Genomic DNA, 21,901 nt, shown 5'->3' on the forward strand with positions numbered 1-21,901 from the left:
AAACCTCAAAGGGGTTAAATCTTGTGAAACGCCTAAAGGTTTATGAAACTTTCTAAATGCTGTTTTGAATATGTTGCGGGTGCAGTTATGAAATGGGGTTATATAGGAGGGGTTCCAATATGTAGGCCCTTTTAAGCCACTTCAGAACTAAACTGGTCCTTAAAAATGTGGAGAAATTGCTGCTAAACTTATAAGCCTTGTAACGTCCTAGAAAAATAAAAGTATGTTGAAAGAACGATGGCAACATAAAGTAGACATATGGGAGATGTGAACTAGTAACTATTTTGTGCGGTATTACTAGCGGTATAACTATCTGTCGTACAAGCAGATATATTTAAATTTAGAAAAATGAAAGTTTTTCCAAATTTTCACTAAACTTTGGTGTTTTTCACAAATAAACACTGAATGTATCGACCAAAATTTGCCACTAACATAAAGTACAATGTGTCAATCGCTTGGAAAAGTAAAAGCATTCTAAAGTTATTACCACAAAAAGCGATAAATGTCGGATTTGAAAAATGAGGCTCTGTCAGGAAAGTCAAAACTGGCTGCGGCGGCAAAGGGATTAAGAAGCACGTCGATACTTTGTAAAATCATTAGACACCTATCGTGCAATATATTAAACGTCATTTGCGTTACCTTCGTAATCTTTTTCTTTACACAGTAAATTACACCCGAAAAATTCTATGTGTTTATCCTGTGTAATCCCACGGTGACCCCCCGGGAGTTACTCCTTGTGAATAGCCTCTCGTTACCTTCCACCGCAGGGTTAACTAGCAAATACTTCTTCCTCTATCTCCTTTTTCCTACATAGAACTGCATTTGGAGTAAGCTCCTCCCCTTTGTCTGGTCATGTGACTTCCAGAGTCTGACCTGCACTGATGAAATAGAAGGGAAGTGCATGGAGGATCACATGATCACTCCAGGCCATGTGACCTGAACGTCATAAGATTTACCAGGAGCAACTCCATTGTAGACAGGACCCGAACGTCAGGGTAAGTGGGACTTGTATTCATTGTTATGGTGTCCTGGGATAATGTTGTGTAATATATACAGTGTGTATATATAGTACAAGGTTGTATATAATATATCTGTATCTATAGACATGTAATATAGGTATGTATATATAGTGTGTATTATATACAGTGCATATCTATAGTGTGTGTGTGTATATATAGTACAGGGTTGTATATTCTGTTAGCATATTCTATATCTGTATATCTATAGTGTGTATGTGTATAGTACAGGGTTGTATATGTTTGTTTTATATCTATAGATATGTAATAGGTGTGTTTGTATATTCATGTACAGTATATTTCATATGTTGTAATTTAGGTGTATTATATACAGTGGGTCTATAGTCTGTGTATATATTTTAGTACAGGCTTGTATGTAATGTTAATATATTATGTCTGTATTTATAGATGTAATGGTGTTTATAAAATACATAGTGTGAATTCTATACAGTGTGTGGGTGTGTGTGTGTGTGTATATATATATATATATTAGTACATAATGTTAGTATTTTTTATACCTATCTATAGATGTGTGTGTGTGTGTGTGTGTGTGTGTGTATATATATATATATATATATATATATATATACACACACAGGGGCGTTGCTGAAGGCTCATGGGCCCTACTGCAAGAATTCAGTTTGGACTCTTTCCCCCCCCCCCCTACCCCTCCCCAACACCACCAGAATCCATTCGCACGCTTATGCCCAGCTGCCTTGTCCGACAGACCTCATGGATGCCTGCACAATATGTTGCCCCCCCCCATAGCTGCCCCATACTGTATAATGCCCCCATATAATATAATGCCCCCATATAACATAATGCCCCCCATAGCTGCCCCATACAGTATAATGCCCCCATATAGTATAATTCCCCAATACAGTATAATGCTACCATATCAGCCCCCCTCCCATACCCAGTATAATGCCCCCATATAGTATAATGCCCCCCATAGCTGCCCCATATAGTATAATGCTCCCTCAGCATTTACCATATCAGCCCCCCTCCCATACCCATATGTGCCTAATAGAAAAATAATAAGATAATTACTTACCTATCCCTGGTCCCACGACGGGTGGAGGATCCTTCTCCTCCTCTGCACTGTGAGTGACTCAGCGCAGACAGGCGCGATGACGTCACTAAATCACGCCTGCCTGTGCCGAGCCGCTCACGGCACAGTCAATGTTGGAGCAAGGCTCCAGCATTGAATTAAACTGTATCTGCATCCTGAGGACGGTCAGTGCTGTGTGCCAACGGGGGCCCTGTTGGCTCCACATGCTTAGGGGCCCGGTTGCAACTGCGACTGTTGCGACCCCTGTAGCTACGCCACTGTATATATTGTGACAACTTTGGGTAAGTTATCTCACAGGATCATCATCTCCGGGGTAGGATGGTTGGCACACTTGAAAATGTTTACTCCAACACAATGGATTAGGTTTGAAACTGGCCGCAACCGGCTTTATTACCTTCATACATGCAAAGCAATTTCTCAGCACAGTGCAAAGCCATCCAGCCTCTAACTAAACATGCAGCTTCCCTAGCGATCGTGGTGAAAGGCCTTCTGCCCAGAACCTCACAACAAACGTGTTCTTACCAGAACTTCTGACTCCCACAGGCTGCCAATGCCGTCGTCCTCAAATTGGGGGGCGCTATGTGAGTAGATCACACCTTTATTAAAGGAGCCCTCCCAGCTGGCGGGCAATGAGACTCCTAAGGCAGCCGAAAACCTGGAGTGTCCGGAAGACCGAGTGGAACCTTTCTTTTCTCTTAGGCCTCGTGCACACTACCATGTTTGATCCGTGATATACGTTTCTTCAGCATCGAGTTTGAGCGCAATGTGCAGAAATCCACGCACTTCCACGCCTTGGCAGATATCAATTAGGTTTTTAATGGTTGTCTGAGGAATGTTATGCCACGCTGAATGCACTTGGGCACGCAAATAATAAAGATTGGCAGCTCCCTTTGCAATTGCCAACCAGTGACGTCCCAGATGTGCTCGATGGGAGACAACTCCGTAGACGTTGCAGGCCACGGTAGTACGTTTAGGCCACGCAGGCTGTTCACAGTAGCACTGGCGTTGTCCTAATGAAAAACGGCTTCTGGGACTTTTTTGAGAAATTGCCGTACCACTTGTTCCATGACTAAAACAATGTAACGCTGAGCTGTTAGTATGTCTGAAATGAAGACTAGAGGGGTCCGGCTACCGTACGTTACGCCATCCCACATCATAATCCCAGGAGTAGGACTGGTGTGACGTTCCTTTGTGAAGGCCCCTTCATCGCATTGCCCACATGGTCTCCAGTCTAATCTGCGGCTATCATTGCGTCCGAGACAAAATCGGGACCCATCTCTGAAGAGGACAGACCTCCATTTCCGATTTGCTGTGCACCCTGATAGTCTTTGACAGCGGTGGTGTGTAGTCAATTGGAACACCTGTAGCTGGACGTCTGGCTCGTAACCCAATCTCGTGCAAACTTCTTCTGATGGTATGTGTCGACACGGTTGACGACATAGTGGGGATAAATGGCAAATTGATGAACCGGGGGCATCGCACAATCATCCCACACCACTTAATTTTTGAGGTTTCATGGTGATGGGGACTGCTCCCCTCCTCCTCCTCCTCCTCCCTGCACATTGACCTCTACAGAGGTCACAGAGCATGCCTAGCACACTCTCACACAGAAGTCAATGAGTCCTCTCCAGTCTATTGGCAGGATTGCAATGAAAGGTAACACCTATAGATCGATAACACAGGATCCACCATTAACAGTTGATGGGGACCACTCTCCTCCTCCGCCTTCCTGCACAATGACCCTCTACAGAGGTCTCAGAGCATGCCTAGAACACTCTCACACAGAAGCCAATGAGTCCTCTCCCGTCTTCTTCAGGTTCCTATGGTTTATGTGGCTGCTGTAAAGCATGTCTCTGAATTTTTTGCAAATAGCTTAGGCAAGATGGCTGCCCCCATATTTATGTACAGAACATAAAATAAAAATCTACAATCAAAACCAGATCGTGCAAAAAAAAATTCTAGTTATTAAAAAAAAAAAAAACGCAACTGTGCCAGAATTCCAATATTCACGCCGGGGCGTTCCTAAAAAAAACTTGAATTCACTTTCTTCATCATAAAGGTATTTTTTTTGTAAGTCTCAGGTTCCTCTTGAGATCGAGCCCTCGTTTCCTCATCGACATTCACCATAGTATTCGTATTCATTTCGCGGCGTCTCCTCTGATCTGGCTAATTTCTTTCCGTACAATTCCTCAGGTAAATACTTTAAAACAATCCCAAACCAAGGGTGAGTACACACATTGCGTAAACATTGCGGATTTTCCACAACGGGTTTCATTGCGGAAAATCCGCAGCGTATTACAGTAGCCGCAGAGTGGATGAGATTTGGACAAATGTCATCCACACGCTAGGTAAAAAAACATTGCAAAAAAACACACCTTTTTATATATTGATTTGCGGTGCGTTTTTTTTTTTTATTCGGCAGCATGTCAATTCATGTTATGGAATCGCTGCTTTTCTGTTGCCGATTTTCCCCATTGGATTCAATGGGGAGGTAAAACCTGCAATAAATAGAAAATGTTACGATTTTTGTGGCGGAAAAGCTGCGATTCTCACGCAAAATTGGCAACTCAGAAAATGTAACAAAAAATCTCATACTTACCCAGATCTCTCTGCTCCTGCATCCAGTCAGAACTCCAGGGATGACATTTCATCCAGTCTGACTGTCGCAGCCAATCACAGGCTGCAGCGGTAAATTGGTATAAAACGTCATCCCAGTAGGCCGGGCTGCAGGACTGGATATCCTGCATAAAGAGTAAGGTCACCGGGTGGATACGCTGCATAAAAGTACACAGCATATCCGCCCTAGACGCCGCAGGCAATTCAGGCCGAAAAAATGCACCAAATTGTGGTGCGGGTTTTCGGCCGGAATGTCCACTGCAGATAACACCAAGAATAATTTTTAAAAAGCCTATACTTATCTGAGGTCATGGCGACGCATCCCTTTGACGTCCGGCAGCCGGGCCTCCGGAGATGACATTTCGTCCCACGTGAACGCTGCAGCCTGTGATTGGTTGCAGCAGTAACATGGGATGAAGTGTGTTCCTTTATAATTCTCAATCAGTGAGATATACTTCAACTTTATATAGGACAAATGTTCTTCCAAAATAAAGTTAACCTTCCATATCACCCCACCCTCTTTTAATTTTTTTTTTTTTTTATTTTCTTTCCAGGTTGCTGAAATAGAGGATCCACCAAGGATGGACAAGACCAGAAAACACATGGCCGAGAGGATATTAAACCTCACCCTTGATATAATCTACCTGCTGACCGGAGAGGTGAGGGATTCTGGGAAAGATATCACATGCCATCCCCTTTTATCTTCTATTCTGGGAATTATGTCACATGGCAAAACTTATAGACTCTTTATCACCGGCCGATTATCGGGCAAACGAGCAATCACAGAATGCTCGATCTCGAACGTTGCCACGATCAGCCGATCAACAAGCAAACTCTCGTTCATCGGCTGATTGTATCGCTTATGCAGCCGAAAATATTATCGTTGTCGGCAGCACATCTCCCTGTGTAAACCGGGGATGTGCTGCCGACTTGATAGAAATGCATGGGGATGAGTGATCGTAGTAACAAGCGATCGTCCCCAGACATAGCTCCTTGTGAAAGGAGCAAATGAGCGCTGATCAATGAGCTGTCTTGTTGAATGTCGCTCGTTTACATGGCCCATAAGAGTTGATGAAAAATAAGCAGCCCCCACTTAACCATCAATCCAATGTGAACAGGTGTGCACCAGAATTTCCCAAAATCGCACAAATAAATGAGAAAAAGAGATCATAATATCATGCCGTCAACCTTTATTACACATAGAATAAGGTAAAAAACATTTTATAGGTTGTGTTCACGATCAGAGCAAAAATTCGATATCAAACAATGTGCACTATTCTATGGATCTCTAAAAAAACAAAAACCTTCAATGTGCACATAGAGTATAGCAGTTTTAAATACAATATTAACCCCTTAAAGACCAAGCCCATTTTCTTCGCATGAAGGACCGCAAATGTTTTTTTCTCTCCCTGTATTCTGCCGGCCATAGGCTTTATGGTCATGACTACGTTGCTATTTGAGGGTTTTATGTTTTTTTTTCATCTTTTTCAGGCACATATAAGTTAGCGTTTAATTTATGTATTATTATTTTTTTTTAAATGGAGGAACGCATCAAAAAAACCAAAACAATTTGCTCTATAGTTTTATTTTTTTTAAATTGAAGCCGTTCACCATTTAACTCAAATGATACCATAATTTAGTATGTAAATGTGTGTACTATTTTACGTGTATGGGAATATATGCCGCTATTCATATGAAATATTAAAATTAAAAAAACATGTACACGTTTTTTTTCAATATATATATATATATATATATATATATATATATATATATATATATATATATATATATATTTTTTTTTTTTAAAGTGTAGCTAAACGTTTGACAAACTTCTGACTGTTCGGCTTTTTCCGGAAATAAATGTATCGGTGTATGGACTCAATAGAAAGTTTGCGCTCATAGACCGATTCATCGGCCTTCCGGAAAAAGCTGAAAAGACACGAAGTGGCTGAGCGCTCACACGAGCATTTCAGCTGCTTCTTTCTATTGATTGGTGGGGGTCTCCGTGCTCGGACCCCCACCAACCCAAACGTCTTTAACTTTATTTAATGCTCAATTTTTTTTTTATTTTTTTTTTCATAGTCCCGTGTTTTTTTTATGCATTTATTATTACATGTAATGTCGTACTTCTGTAGGATATTACATTACTGTATGTCCATATACAATGGATAGGCAACCTGCTAGAGCGTATTTGGGTATGCTTTAGCCGGCATTAGTACTGGACAGATCTGGGGGTCTTTGTTAGGCCCCGGTCTGTCAGTGTACGATCCTCAGCCTTGGCAACCGGAATGCCTGGTCAGGCGAGGGAGCAAGCCTGGCTATTGCTGCCAGAGTAGCGATCACAACCACTCTCCCCAGCTGGGCTCGCGCGGACAGCTCTTTTCCTGTAGTAAACCGCTCCCCCCTACGTATATATGTATGTGATAATATCGGAAGTGGGTTAAACAGTGAACATATCCTAGAAATTTTTGTTGGAAAGTGATCGAGAAAGCCTTCCACCCCCCCAAAATGAATAATTGTTAAGAAATTTTTAAAATTCGATGCCCCTCCACCATCCCGCATGCAAGCCCCATGCATACCTGGCAAACTTCTGGCTTCTGCAGGAGTGTAATACCTATCCTGCAAACAATCTCCCATATGGAACACAATGGTCGATTGCTAAATCGAGAAAAATAAATCATATCTACCCTTTTTATTCACTTTTTTAAATTATTCTTCAATCTTTTAGCCACACAACATTTTTTTTTTATTTTTTTTAACATGTTCACTGTTTAATAATGTATTTAATATATGATTAAAACATTTTGCCATATTTTGTAGGGTGGTGCATGATATTATTTTCCCTCTTTTTCTCTTTCCCTTGCATTAATTAAAAGGGGACACCAGAGAGATGAAAGGAATGTGTAAAGTTAAATCAATGTCTCTCTCCATGCAAAGGATTACATAGTAGTGAAGACGATATCTGATGAAGATGGATGGAACAGAACCCAGATCCCCATCACGAAGCCTCCACCTCACTCGCTGATGAATGAGAGAAGCAACGAGCAGAAGATCCTAGAACTCACCAACAAGATCATCGAGCTGCTGACCGGAGAGGTGAGGACTACCGGGAATACCGGGATATTATACAGTGACACCCAGGGCGGTGTCTGGATGATGACTATCATTGTGTGGGGTAGAAGTAGGTAGTAAAGCCAAAAGGTGAGGGTATTCTCTGGGCACTGCTGCAAGTCAATAGGTTTAAAGGCTGTGTAAACCTTTTTGAACACTTTTGTTGTATTAAATACTTGGCATGTATTAAAAAAAAATTCTACTTCTTGAGATCCAGCATCTTTGTATCCTGGATATATAGAAGCTGGATCTTGCACTGAAACCCGAACCCGTTAGGTCAGCGGGACTGACTGCTTCGGTGACAGCGGGTCCTGCACATCTGACATGCAACATCCACCACATCTAAGTCACCGAAGCCGTTGGATTCGGGCTTCAGCGCGAGATACAGGCCCTATGTATCAAGGATATGCCATAAATGTCAGACAGATTCATGTCCCACCTCTAGGACCCGCACCCACCTCTAGAACGGGGCCCCCTAAACCCCATTCTAACTTTCTTGGTTCCCATCTGGGCCACTTCCTGATTTACATGGTCGTAAATTACGAGAACAGCGTAGCTCGCATGCTACGCTGCTACCATAATTGCCATTCACGTCTATGGGAGTTATGGAAACAGCGTAGCTTAGCGACCTATGCTGTTTTCCCGATTTTACATGGTCGGAAATTACGAAGTAGCCCAAGAGGTAGTGGGAACTAAGAGAAGTAGAATGGAGTTTAGGGGGCCTCGTTCTAGAGATAGGTGTGGGTCCCAGCACCTGTCTCTGGAACGGGGCCCTCGAAACCCGTCTTTAGCTTACTTGGCTCTCGCTGCTTCCCAGCCACTTCCTGGTTAGGTGGTCGGGATTTACGAAAACAGCCAAGCTCACTAAGCTACGCGGTTTCCGTAACTCCCATAGAAGTAAATGGGAGTTACGGAAACAGCATAGGATGGCGAGCTACGATGTTCCTGTAGCTACAGAGTTCCAGAAACGGCAAAGCGCGCCGTGCTACGCTGTTTCTGTAACTCCCTTTCACTTCTATGGGAGTTACGGAAACGACATAGCTCAGCATTTCTGTAACTCCCGAGCACCTAACCAGGAAGCTAGAACTGGGTTTAGAGGGCCCTGTTCTCGAGATAGGTGGGACCCGCATCTATCGTACTTTTACATAGCCATTAAAGTAAATCTCCTTCTTTTATCATCATGTGCCTCCCAAAAGTATTTAACCCCCTAAAATGTCAACAGAGGTGTTTGGAATACAAACGACACACAGGTTGTTTCAGACATTATTTTCATTGCAAACTAGTATATTGGAGTACATCATAAACACATTTCAATATTTTTTAGATTTGTTTTTAAATAAATGTATTCACCGTAATAATTATTCACACGGATTAAAGATCGTTCTAGAACATGTGGGTTAAAATAGGCTTCGATCTATGAGCTCGATAATAAAAGGATACAAAATAATTTCCAAGTCTTTGTATGTCCTATTGAGCGCCGTAGGACGTATTGTGAGGACATGGAAACTGAGTCATTCCATCTCGGCACTGCCGTGACAAGGTCGAGTTTGAACACGAAGGAATCTTGTCATGGAATTTACTGAGAGGCCAACGATCGCTATAAGGGTGATAAAGCGTTTATTGTCTGAGGCTGGAGTGAAGGAGAACCTGTTAACCCTATCAAGGGCTGTGCATGCAACCGGCCTGTAAGGCTACATTCACACGAGCCTGACAGAATTACGCGTGCGTTCGATTTTGCATCAGTGTGCTTTGCGTGTGATGTTTTTCACGCAAATTTTTTTTTTCAATGTAATTAATGCTTGAAACACAGATGGCACATGAATGTGCTGTCCGTGGTCTTCACGCACCCATTGACGTCAATGGGCGGCTAGGTGCGTGAAAACACAACCAATATAAGACATGCAGTGAATTTCACGCAACGGTCACACGCTGCATGAATGACCCAGATACAATGCGGGATAAGGTTTATAATTCTCTGATGTAAATCTAACAAGTCTTAGACAAATTACTTCAGAGTAAACCAAAAATACCCAAGATTGACTCCAGCCAATTTTTCCAAAGAGCCGAGAAAATATTTCCGGCCTACATTGAACTGACAAAACCCGAGGGATCCATCCACCTTGTCTGCCCTCCTGGTCTACTAAACTTTGTCTGATCATGGACTCCTTTTATTTATGGTACAGGTATCATAAAAATCTACTCCCTGCTTTCCATACCACGGACCTCTCTAATCAGCCCGTTTGCACTCTTCTGTGCCCTTTTGCATCACTTCTACTTAATAAGTCAACAGATCCTTACAACTAGAACAGTCACCTCTCCATTTTCTCTGGGCTTGCGCTGAAGGTTCGCTCCTGACCACCCAGGGTCCTCTTTTGCCCTGTGGACACTCTCTTGCTGGCAGAGGACTTGGGCTAGGAGTGCCTGGCTTTAAAGTCCGTTAATGTGTGTAGGCCCACGCAGGTCTGCCTTTTGAACTAGACGTTCTATAGAATTCTCTTCTCATATGGACAGTAGCCTCTTATTTGTCTATACTTATGGAATTTCCACACTATTTCCCTGGTTTGGATCCACCTACCCAAACACCGGGACTCCACCGTTTGTGGTGACACTGTTCGTATTCAGATCAGCCATGACCTAAATCTATGGTGACCTCTCATAAATATCTACTGTATGCTTTCCTGCAATTCCAGATTTAGGTCTGTTTTTTTTTTAATGGTATCTTTTTTTTTCATTCTGCTATTGTTCTAACCAACTTGCCGGAAGGTTGTGTTCCGGCTAATCTGCACATTTAAACATCCCCATCCCCTTTGTCAATGGGCCTTTCTGTCCTCACAATACACTGACTCTATTTACCCCAAGGGCTAATCCACACGAATGTGAATCTCGTCCGTGTGACGGCCGTTAAAACAACGTCCATCACGGGCCGTTGATACGACCGTTGTTTTACCGGAGCGTGTGAACTGTCCGTTGAAAAATAGGATATGTCCTATTTTATTATGTGTCACGCATCCCTCCGTAGACTGTAGTCTGTGGGGGATCTGTGACATCGCGGCCCGCGCGGGTCCACCTCGGACGTGGAAAACTGCAGTTTTTCACGTCTGAGGTGGGCTATGTTCGTGTGAATGTAGCCTTATTGTTGCTCTCAGACTCTTGGGTCTTTTGTCGTCATCCGCAGTTGAGACTTAAGGCCCTTTTACACTGGCCAACTATTGGGCAAACGAGCGTTCACGGAACCGTTCCGGATCATTTCTCTGTGTAAACGGTGCAATGATCAGCTGATGAACGAGCAAACGCTCATTGGCTGATCATATTGTTTATGCAGCCGAAAATATTATCGTTGTCGGCAGCACATCTCCCTGTAAAAAAACTACGTGCTGCCGACATGATGGAAATTTATTGAGAATGATCGTAGTAATGATCGCTCATCCCCATACATAAGCAATCATAGCTCCTTGTGAAAGGAGCAAACTAGCGCCGATCAACAAGCTATCTCGTTGATCGGCGCTAGTTTACACGACACACGTCGTCCCGTGTAGGATGACCCTACATTCTCTATTTCTACAAGATACTATTTATTTTAGGCTAATTGGGATAGGCCAAAAAGACTGTAATTGAGGTTTTTTTGTCTTTTTTACTAAATCTGTATTATTGTGTCAGGTTCCTATAAAGTGTCAGGATGTTGCTGTTTATTTCTCCATGGAGGAGTGGGAGTATCTAGAAGGACACAAGGATCTGTACAAGGACATCATGATGGAGGACCCCCGGCCCCTCACATCACCGGGTAAGCAGAATCTTTCATTAAATGCAAGAAGAGCAGTTTTGAAGGTCCCTAAGAAATATTCAGAACCTGATAATCACATATAAACAATGTATTTAGTCACTGTGCTTTTTTGTTCTACAGATGGATCTAGTATAAAGAACATAGCAGACAGATTCCCCAGCCCTCTTCTTACACATTATAGTCCAGAGGAAAATCGCAATGTTCTGCAGGATAATAAGGTAAATGTATGGATCACACCAAATTCTGCGCATGAGCTTGTTCAGTCTATGTTCACTTTTTTTATTTTTTCATGTTTTTTATGTTATTTTTTTCATGATTAAAATTTCTGATTTCGTAAACTGCTCGGTTAAACTTTAACCAGCGATCTTCTAATCTGGGCTTTATTTGTTCCATATATGGGGTATTAGGTTGAAGAATACGTCAATATTAAATATGAAGTTGTAACAGAAGAAAAAGAGATGTTTGTGGAAGATAGCCCGCCGTGTAAGGAGGAGGAAACTCCTACATGTATCAGCACCGGTGAGTGATAATTGTTAAATGCTAAAGAGTCCCATATTCTCTGCAGCAATTAGTTATTTAGGTCATTTGAGTTATCGGGAACCATCATTCCCTATTAGACTCCTGATTTCCTTATCAAAGATGAAGTACAGGAAGACCTCTACTTATAGCAGTATACAGAGTTCACAGGGTCCCATATAAATTTAGAATACCTAAAGTTCCACCGAACTACTGTATTACAGTAACCTGGGCATACATCATATCCAAATTAGCAACAGAAACCGGAGTGTATATGTATTGTATAGGCTTCCATTCTGCTGCCAGAACAGCTCTGACCTGTCGAGGCATGGACTTCACAAGAACTCTGAAGGTGTCCGGCAGCAGAACGTTTAGGTCTTGTAAGTTGCAAGGTGGGCCTCCATGGATCCGACTTCTTTTTGCAGCACACGCCACAGATGCTGGATCGGGTTGAGATCTGGGGAATTTGGAGGCCAAGTCAACACCGTGAACTCTTTGTCATGTTCCTCAAGCCATTCCTGCTGAAAGAGGCCGCTTAGGTACATAGTTCATAAGGTTAAAAAAAAAATAAGGCAGGTCCATCAAGTCCAACCTATTAACCTACCGTGTTGATCCAGAGGAAGGCAAAACCCCCATGAGGTTGATGCCAATTGCCTCATTAGGGGAAAAATTCCTCCACGACTCCAAATAGGACAATCAGAATAAATCTCTGGATCACCGTCCCATCTCCAGAATCTAGGACTCCTAACCTGTAATATTAGATTTATCAAAAAAGTCATCAAGGCCCTTCCTGAACTTGTACAAAGAATCAACCATCACAACATCCTGTGGTAGAGAGCTCCATAGTCTCACAGCTGTTACAGTAAAGAATCCCCGTCTGTGATGGTGATGAAACCTTTATTCCTCTAGATGTAGAGGTCGCCCCCTTGACCTTGTTACAGGCCTAGGTGTAAAAAGATCATTAGAAAGATCTCTGTACTGCCTCTAAGCCGTCTTTTTTCTAAAATGAATAGCCCCAAGTTTGATAACCTTTCTTGGCACTACAATCCAACCATTCCCTTAGTCGCCCCTTCCTTGAAACCATTCTAATTCAGCTATGTCCTTCTTGTAAACAAGAGCCTAAAATTGTACACAATATAATTTTGCTCCTCGCAAAAAAACGCAATACGACATATTTCCAAACTCTTCATAGTGACCTTCAAACTGCCCAGGAAACCCTTCAATAGTCCATAAGAGGGAAGAAAATGTCAATATGAGGATGCGTGCGCCCTAATAAATTCCTACAGGTTCAGGCACATTATACAGTCACACAGAACAGATACTATCGTTGGGAGAACAAGGTGGGTTCCTTGCTTGCTCGACTTACCCATCAAACCACAACATAGCATATTAAAGATATAGGACCCTGACAACACTGTACTCCTGAACAAGAGGGATATAACTAAATACTATGAGTCAATATTTACTGCCCCACCAACGGATATGTCCAGGGCGTAGCCAAAGGCTCATGGGCCCTGATGCAAGAATTCAGCTTGGGCCCCCTACCCCTCCAACACCACCAAACCCCTGCGCACGCCTATGCCCAGCTGCCTTGCCCAACAGACCCCATGAATGCCCACACAGTATAATTCCCCCCATAGCTGCCCCACAGTATAATGCCCCTATAGCTGCCTCCACAGTATATTGCCACCCATAGCTGCCCCATCCAGTATAATGTCCCCATACAGTATAATGGCCGCCATAGCTGCCACTTGTAGTATAATGCCCGCCATAGCTGCCCCATATAGTATAATGCCCCCTTTAGCTGTCCCATACAGTATAATGCCCCCATAGCTGTCCCATACCCATTATAATGCCCTCTCAGCAGCTACCAAATGAGCCCCCCCCCTCCCATACCCAGTATAATGCCCCCAAATGTATTTACCTAATAGAAAATAATAACATAACTACTTGGCTATCCCCGTTCCCACGACAGGTGAAGGAGATCCTTCTCCAACACTGTGCTGTGAGTGACTCGGCGCATTGACGTCACTACATCGAGCTGCTCGCGGCACAGTGAATGCTGGAGCAAGGCTCCAGCATTGAAACTAACTGTGCGTCCTGCGGGCGCAGATTCAGTTGGAAGCGGGACCAGCGCAGTCAGCGCTGTATGGCAACGGGGGCCCCCAAAGGCTGTCACGACCTCTATAGCTACGCCACTGGATATGACGACCGTTAATTTTTTCTTGGAATCGCTCCCTCGGCCTGGCCGAACGGACATTCAGCGGGAGATCTTGAAGCAAGACATGACATGGAGAAGGAGGTTAGACAAGCTTTAAAGTCCTCTCCAAATGATAAGACCCCGGGCCCGGGTGGGTTCAATGAATATTACCAGCTCCTTTCCTTAAAAATTGTCCCTTACCTTACTAGATTGTATAACCTAGCATATAAGGAATTAATAATGCTGCCTCCTCCTACGAGCTCCAAATCGCTGCCTTATTTCAATTTTTTACACTCCACATTAGATTATCGTTCGTGTTTCACTGGGTTGGTGGCATAGCTCTCTACCTTTTCTGGGTTAAACATTCCAGATCTCTCAATAATGGAATACTCTCTAAAATAAACAGCCATATACATAGAAACGGAGCTACAAATCCACCACGGATCCAACATCTCACCTAGTAGAGGATTTCTGATGGGTATATACCTCTCACACTCCTGTCTCCACTGCGGATCCCCATGAGCAGATATTGGTGATTGTCTATGGTTCAGCCTTTCTGGTGCAAGGTTCGTGACTTTTACCCAAACGCTCCTAACCAACTTCGTACCTTTTTATTTAAAAAAAAAAATAATAATAATAATTTATTGAGTTTTTACAGAGAGGCAAAATGCGTATTACTATATGCAGAAGCACCACAGTACATACAATACGAGTAATTGTTAAAATTCACAAGAAAAGGACTTGTATGTACAATGCGTTCTCAATATTAAACAACATATCATACAAACAGAACAAAAAGGAAGTATGAGCATCCTGGCGTATGTTCACACCACTTGCACCAACGTCAAGGGGGAGGGGGTAGAGAAGGAGGGGATAGAAAAGGAGGGAAAAGAAACGTGCAAGGAGAGAGGACTCCAAGAACATCAGGCCTAGTGGGAAAGTTTAGGAAGTAGTAACTTCGTACCTTTTTAATACAATTTAGGGTTTGATTGACTGGGTAGATACTAAACTATACTATTGTGACCCGGGGACCAGGAAGTGGCTTCACATAATTTTTGCGGCAGCATGAAAGGACATTCTCCAATAGACCCACAGGCAATGCCACAGTGATTGTTTTTCGACTAGCTCACGTTTTTATTTAAGATGGACTGGTTAACGTGACCATTCAAAAAGAACTTGGGGTCAAAAAAAGTTTCAGCTATGGGAGAGTTTTATAGACCTTTTGCCTGCCCACATTCAGAATAATGCTGGATTCACACGACCATGTTACGTCCGTAAAGGACGGAACGTATTTCGGCCGCAAGTCCCGGACCGAACACAGTGCAGGGAGCCGGGCTCCTAGCATCATATTTATGTACAACGCTAGGAGTCCCTGCCTCGCTGCAGGACAACTGTCCTGTACTGTAATCATGTTTTCAGTACGGGACAGTAGTTCCACGGAGAGGCAGGGACTCCTAGCGTCGTACATAACTATGATGCTAGGAGCCCGGCTACCTGCAGTGTGTTTGGTCCGGGACTTGCGGCCGAAATACATTCAGTCTTTTATGGACCGAACATGCTTGTGTGAACCCAGCCTAAAAGTCAAAGATCGTTTTAAATAAATTGCATGGCATGTGAAGTACAGGGTACCCCCCCCCCCCCCCCCTCTATCTAAACCATTTCGTATGCAATACGAAGAGCAACCCTTGGACTCACAGGCTATCCCTCTTCCTCTTCTTCTTCCCTTTTTTTTTTCCCCCAGTTTTATAAAGCTGCTTGTAAAACTCACTACTGTAACTCAATGGGACAGTGTTGCTCGATGTGTTGGATCTCTGTTCCTGGAGGCCATTGTTAAGCATCCTGTTGCCTTAGCAACCACCGTCACCTCCACGATCGCATTGTGATGGTGCTGATTGGCTACAAACCAGTAAGATGCTGTGGTCATTATTGACCACCACAGCATTGTGTCAGCTGTAATACACCGCTACTGAGCCCGCGACATAAGCTTGTTCTAACTGTCTGACAAATTGCGCCCCTTGCCGACTATGACTTCTAGTTACAACAAATGTCCGTATGGGATTAAAATAGGTGGCCAGGTCTTCAGCAGTTAGATCTTTAAAAACATCTGCACTTTAGGACTAAGGAGGTAGTAAAAAGCTTCAAAGACCGAGTCGGAATTCAGACCGGGTCAAATCCAAAATGGCAAGAAAACATCTTCACCAATAAAGGTGAACAAAAGAACCTGGTTGCTTAGGCACGGTGTTACCGGTCTGAGCAGGTTTATATGCGCGCCATAGTCTGAGGACTGACAAGCTGACATAGGCCTGTCCCAGTAAGTTGTAGCAGAGCTCATGCGCTTTACTATGGAAAGAGACTGGTGGCGGCGAGACAAGGTGATAAACGACTGCCGCACTTGTAGCGGACTCCAGGTATGAAAAAAAATACAGCAGCATCAAAAGTCGTCATATTAGAAGAAAAAAAAAAATTTAAGCTGACCACTAGGGACCTTTTTTTTTTTCCTCATTTAATTTCAGTAGCTTCCAGCCGAGTAGTAATACATTCTGAATGAATAATGAATTCGGCCACATTTAAATGCAAATAAGTAGTTCACTACTTCTTGCCTCACCACACCACAAAGCCACTGTGATTGCCACCTTTACCACTGACCGCTACTATGTTATAAATTACTTTACTGTTACCTTTGCAAAAAGATGAAAATCATAAAAATGTGTTTCTCTTTCCAACAGATGACTTTGCAAAAAACTTGGAGGGACGTTTACTTTTATCTCCAGATTATAAAGTAGAATATAATGATATCACACAAGATAATTCTGGAGAAAATTCCATTACCACAACGTTAACCTCGGTACTTCGTAACAGCGATTCATCAATTAATCACAAGGAACCTTCATCTGATCAATCACTGAATGATCAACAAGATCCAGATTATGTGGAAGGTCAAATATTTACATGTTCGGAATGCGGGAAGAATTTTAAGACTAAATGTAGTCTTTCGAGACATAAGAGAACACACGGAAGCGAGAGGCCATTTTTATGTTCAGAATGTGGGAAATGTTTTATCCAGAAATCACATCTTGTCCAACATCTAAAAAATCACAGAGGAGAGAAGCCGTTTTCATGCACAGAATGTGGGAAATGTTTCACTCAAAAATCAAGTCTTGGTGACCATCAGAGAATTCACACAGGAGAGAAACCATTTACATGTTCAGAATGTGGGAGATGTTTTACCTATAAATCAAGTCTTGTTGAACATCGAAGAACTCACACAGGAGAGAAGCCACATTCATGTACAGAATGTGGGAAATCTTTTACCAGGAAAACAAATCTTGTTGAACATCAGAAAAATCACACGGAGGAGAAGCCGTTTTCGTTTCCAGAATGTAAGAAACTTACCCAGATATGTTCTATCGTGAACCATCGGATAATGTAATTCCAAGAGGAGAGAATCCGTTTTCGTGTTCAGAATGTGAGAAATATGTCTCTCAGAAACACAACAGCCCTGGTTACTGTTCACCTTGCCACAAATGCCTTACCTTAGGTGTCCGGGCATATTCACATGTACTGATGGGGTGTCACTCAGTCATTAGCCATCTAGCAAATCCACATGCGCTTTCGCTACAAGTTACGGTGGTTTTCTGATGCAACTTTTGGACGTGCAGTCTCTACAGGTGTTTTTGTAATGTATTTCATCTGCAAAATAAAAATAGAAAAAATTGCTTTGTGACACACCGGCAGTGCATGTGAATACAGTACATCTTTACATTACTGGTATAGTAACTAAAATAGAAACTTTGTTATAGAGCGCTTTTTTTAACCACATAGACCTATTTTTTTCTCTGCTCGTTCAGCTTTTAGCGAATTTACTTTTTATCTCCTACCCGGTCATGTGACTTATTAGAATAAGCTGTGATATGTGCGTACATGAGGACTAACGCTATTTCTAGAGTTAACTAGTATATGTCATTTCTTAGAAGTTCATCCTCTGCATGCTCCATATCTGAGCTAGCGAATGGAATCTAACTAACGGTCTTCCATACAAAACACACTTAGAGGAAAGAAAATCCTGCTCCCTAATCTCTTTGTAGCATATCCTAATAAAAAGCAGCAACATGGAGGACATCATACAACAGTAATGAGCAGTGTAGCTGTGAATCCAGAACTGGGGTGAAAAAAAACACTTGCTAGAATCTGCAGCAGTGTGTGTCTTTGCATCTCACTTTGCTCCCTCCTCCCCATAGACTACTGTGGCCAGCTGTAACCTGATCCCTTAGCAAACTGATAGTGGTCATAAAATGTGTATTCAAAAACATCAATGACTAAATAATGGCTGCTGAACTTAGTTATCCGAAGGTGCTAATTTTGTTTAACAGTATTAAATCTGATTAATTTCGATTCTATTGGGATTAGGGTCAGAAACTGTCAGAGGCACACAGGAGCTGCTGTCAGCCACGCCGTCAGTCCAGCACACTGATTGATTCAACAGATTTCTTACCAAGACAACCCTGTCACTTAAAAAAAATAAGTGGCCAATCATCCATTTATAGTTGCTGTAGAATACAATGTAACTTAACACCGAGTGTATATGAACTTCGCAGCTAAAGAATACAAATACATAATGGTAGCCGCCATGCCTCTGTTATCCTTACCTGGATGCAGGGTATAAAGGCTAAACAGAACCCCATGCGTGAAATGCTCTTAAGTCCAGGTTATGTAAAGAAAGGTAGTGACATCATCAGTGAGCATAACAGAGAAGAGGAAAAATCAGGCAGGAACTCCATTTTGGAAATATTAACCCTACCTATCAAGGACAGCGGCAGTGTAACCCAATTTAGCTTTTATTTATTTGCTTTCAGCATTCTCGAATACCGGAGTAATAACGAGTTCTGAACAGTTAATGCATTTCAGCTGTACGTAGGTAATAGATATTTCACTACTTTTTCCATCGCCACTAACATCTTTACCACTCACACTCAAAACTGCTGCAGCTCCCACAGCTACTGTGTTATGCACCATTCAGCCAGAACATTAAAACCAACTGCCTAATATTGTATAGGTTTCCTTATGCTTCCAAAACAACTCTGACCCGTCAAGGCATGGGCTCCACAATAGCTGTGAAAGTGTCCTGTGGAATCGGTCACCAAGACGTTAAAAGTAGATTCCTTAAATCCTGCAAGTTGAGAAGTGGATCCCCATGTGGACTATTTTTTCGAACACCCCACAGATGCTCGATTAGAGTTAGATCTGGGAAATTTGGAGGTGATTGGAGGCTTGAACTCTTTTTCATGTTCCTCAAACTATCCCCAATTTTTGCAGTGTGGCAGGGAGCATTATCCTTCTGAAAGGGCCCACTGCCATTAGGGAATACTGCTACGATAAAGTGGTGTACTTGGTCCTCAATAATGTTTAGATTGGTGGTACGAGTCACTTCCACATGAATGCCAGGACCCAATTTTTCCCTGCAGAACATTGCCCAAAGCATCACACGGTCCCGGACGGCTTTCCTTTTTTCCATAGTGCATTCTGATGCCATCTCATCCCCAAATAGTAAAAAAGACATATACCCAGCTGTACACGTGATGTAAAAGAAAATGGGATTTATCAGACCAGGTAATATGCCCATTGTAGATGCTTTCGGTAGTAAAGAGTGATCATCGCTGAGGCCGGTCTCTGATGCACTGTGCACTTTCTATTCTAGCCAGCATTAACTTTTTCAGCAATTTGTGCTACAGTAGCTTTTCTGTGGAACCAGACGGGCTAGTTCTCGCTCCCACAATGAGCTTTGGGAACCCATGGCCCTGTCACCGGTTCAGCGGCTGCCCTTTCTTGGACCACATTTGATAGGTACTAACCACTGCATACTGGGAACATCCCACAAGACTGTTTTGGAGATTCTCTGACCCAGTCACCTAGCCATAACCATTTTGGCCTTTGTCCAAGTCACTCAGATTCTTACGCTTGCCCATTATTCCTGCTTCCAACACATCAACATCGCTTGCTGCCTAATATATTCCCGTTTACAAGTGCCATTGTTAGGAGATAATCAATGTTATTTACTTCACCTGTCAGGGGTTTTAATGTTATGGCTGAACAGAATAAATAGTTTAAATAACTGTCACCCTGCCAAATAGTCTGCTACCGCACTCAGTTTTATAAGGCTTCATTCACATCTGCGTCGCGACTCCGTTCATGCGTTCCATCTGAGTTTTCCATCAGGGAGCACATGAACTGAATCCAAACTGAAACCACAGATATGGAATCAATACCGTAGTCAACTGCGCTATTCATTCCGTCAAATTGACGGAACCCTTACACAACGGGGACCAAACGGAAACCATTTTCACCGGATCCATCACCATTGAAATCAATGGTGATACAAACGGGAACCTATGGCTTCCATTTATTTAAGTTCGTGGGTTCCCGACTGTAAACTCAGACGGAACCCATGAACGGAGTCCCAACGCAGATGTAAATGAAGCCTAAGGCATATTTATTGAGTTTTTTTAATAGAAGGAAAGGATAATATTTGTTTCTTTTTTCCAACAGGTGACTTTACCAAAAACTTGGAGGGACATATCCTTTTATATCCAGATTATAAAGTAGAATATAATGATATCGAACAAGATAATTCGGGAGAACATTCTATTCCCACAACGTTAACCTCGGTCCTTCACAACAGTGATTTCTCTACTGATCAAACTAACCACAAGGAACCTTCATCTGATCAATCACTGAATGATCAACAAGATCCAGGTTATGGAGTGGGTAAAATATTTCCATGTTCTGAATGTGGGAAGAATTTTAAGACTAAATGCAGTCTTTGTAGACATAAGAGAATTCACAAAAATGAGAGACCATTTTTATGTTCAGAATGTGGAAAATGTTTTATCCAGAAATCACATCTTGTTCAACATCTAAAAAATCACAGAGGGGAAAAGCCATTTTCATGTTCCGAATGTGGGAAATGTTTTACTCAAAAATCAAGTCTTGGTGACCATCAGAGAATTCACACAGGCGAGAGACCATTTTTATGTTTGGAGTGTGGAAAAACGTTTACCTATAAATCAAGTCTTGCTGACCATCGAAAAACTCACACAGGAGAGAAGCCATATTCATGTTCCGAGTGTGGGAAATGTTTCACTAGAAAATCAAATCTTGTTGAACATCAGAAAAATCACACCGGGGATAAGCCATTTTCATGTCCAGAATGTGAGAAACGTTTTACCCAGAAAGCTTATCTTGTCAAACATCAATTAATACACACAAGAGAATCAGTTTAATGTACAGAACGCGGGAAATGTTTTATTCTGAAATGAGACCTTATTAAACATAAGAAACAACACACGATACTGGAGCCATTTTGATGTACACCATGCAACAAATGTTTTATCTCCGGTTTAATGGGTATTTTCACAATTACTAGTAGTGTGCCAGTCAACCGCCAGCCACATGCAGTGTTACCACACTTTGCTGCCAATATAAAAAAATAAGTGTGGAACACTAACGGGAAAACAGATTTTTTTGGTTAACCACTTTTGCACACATATCAAATTTTCAAAAACATCCATGTTTTCTTTTGCTCCAGTTTA

The 21,901-nt window shown here is 42.4% G+C and overlaps 1 protein-coding gene and 1 long non-coding RNA gene across 4 annotated transcripts; one reads left to right on the forward strand and one right to left on the reverse strand.

The window, feature by feature from the left end:
* The first annotated feature begins 864 nt into the window (after positions 1–864).
* Positions 865–21,659, forward strand: LOC142663691 (uncharacterized). Of its 2 annotated transcripts, XM_075842458.1 has the most exons (9): positions 865–995; positions 5,259–5,363; positions 7,645–7,803; positions 11,476–11,599; positions 11,720–11,817; positions 12,007–12,118; positions 17,042–17,695; positions 19,169–19,222; positions 20,859–21,659. In XM_075842458.1, exons 2-9 carry the CDS (start codon positions 5,286–5,288, stop codon positions 21,590–21,592), a joined length of 2,013 nt encoding a protein of 670 aa, XP_075698573.1. In that variant the 5' UTR covers positions 865–995; positions 5,259–5,285; the 3' UTR covers positions 21,593–21,659. The 2 variants fall into 2 exon arrangements, with proteins under 2 accessions (XP_075698573.1, XP_075698574.1); XM_075842459.1 differs by lacking the exon at positions 19,169–19,222 and having other exon boundaries at positions 866–995.
* LOC142663813 (uncharacterized) lies at positions 8,814–18,301 on the reverse strand. 2 transcript variants are annotated; one of them, XR_012851144.1, is made up of 4 exons: positions 17,849–18,301; positions 14,802–14,922; positions 12,720–12,864; positions 8,814–12,633 (listed from the first exon to the last, which is right to left on the reverse strand). It is a non-coding gene; the product is annotated as an uncharacterized LOC142663813 (long non-coding RNA). The 2 variants fall into 2 exon arrangements; XR_012851143.1 differs by having other exon boundaries at positions 14,773–14,922.
* Positions 21,660–21,901: the final 242 nt, after the last annotated feature.

Source organism: Rhinoderma darwinii, chromosome 11 (assembly GCF_050947455.1).
Source record: "Rhinoderma darwinii isolate aRhiDar2 chromosome 11, aRhiDar2.hap1, whole genome shotgun sequence".
Taxonomy (NCBI): domain Eukaryota; kingdom Metazoa; phylum Chordata; class Amphibia; order Anura; family Rhinodermatidae; genus Rhinoderma; species Rhinoderma darwinii.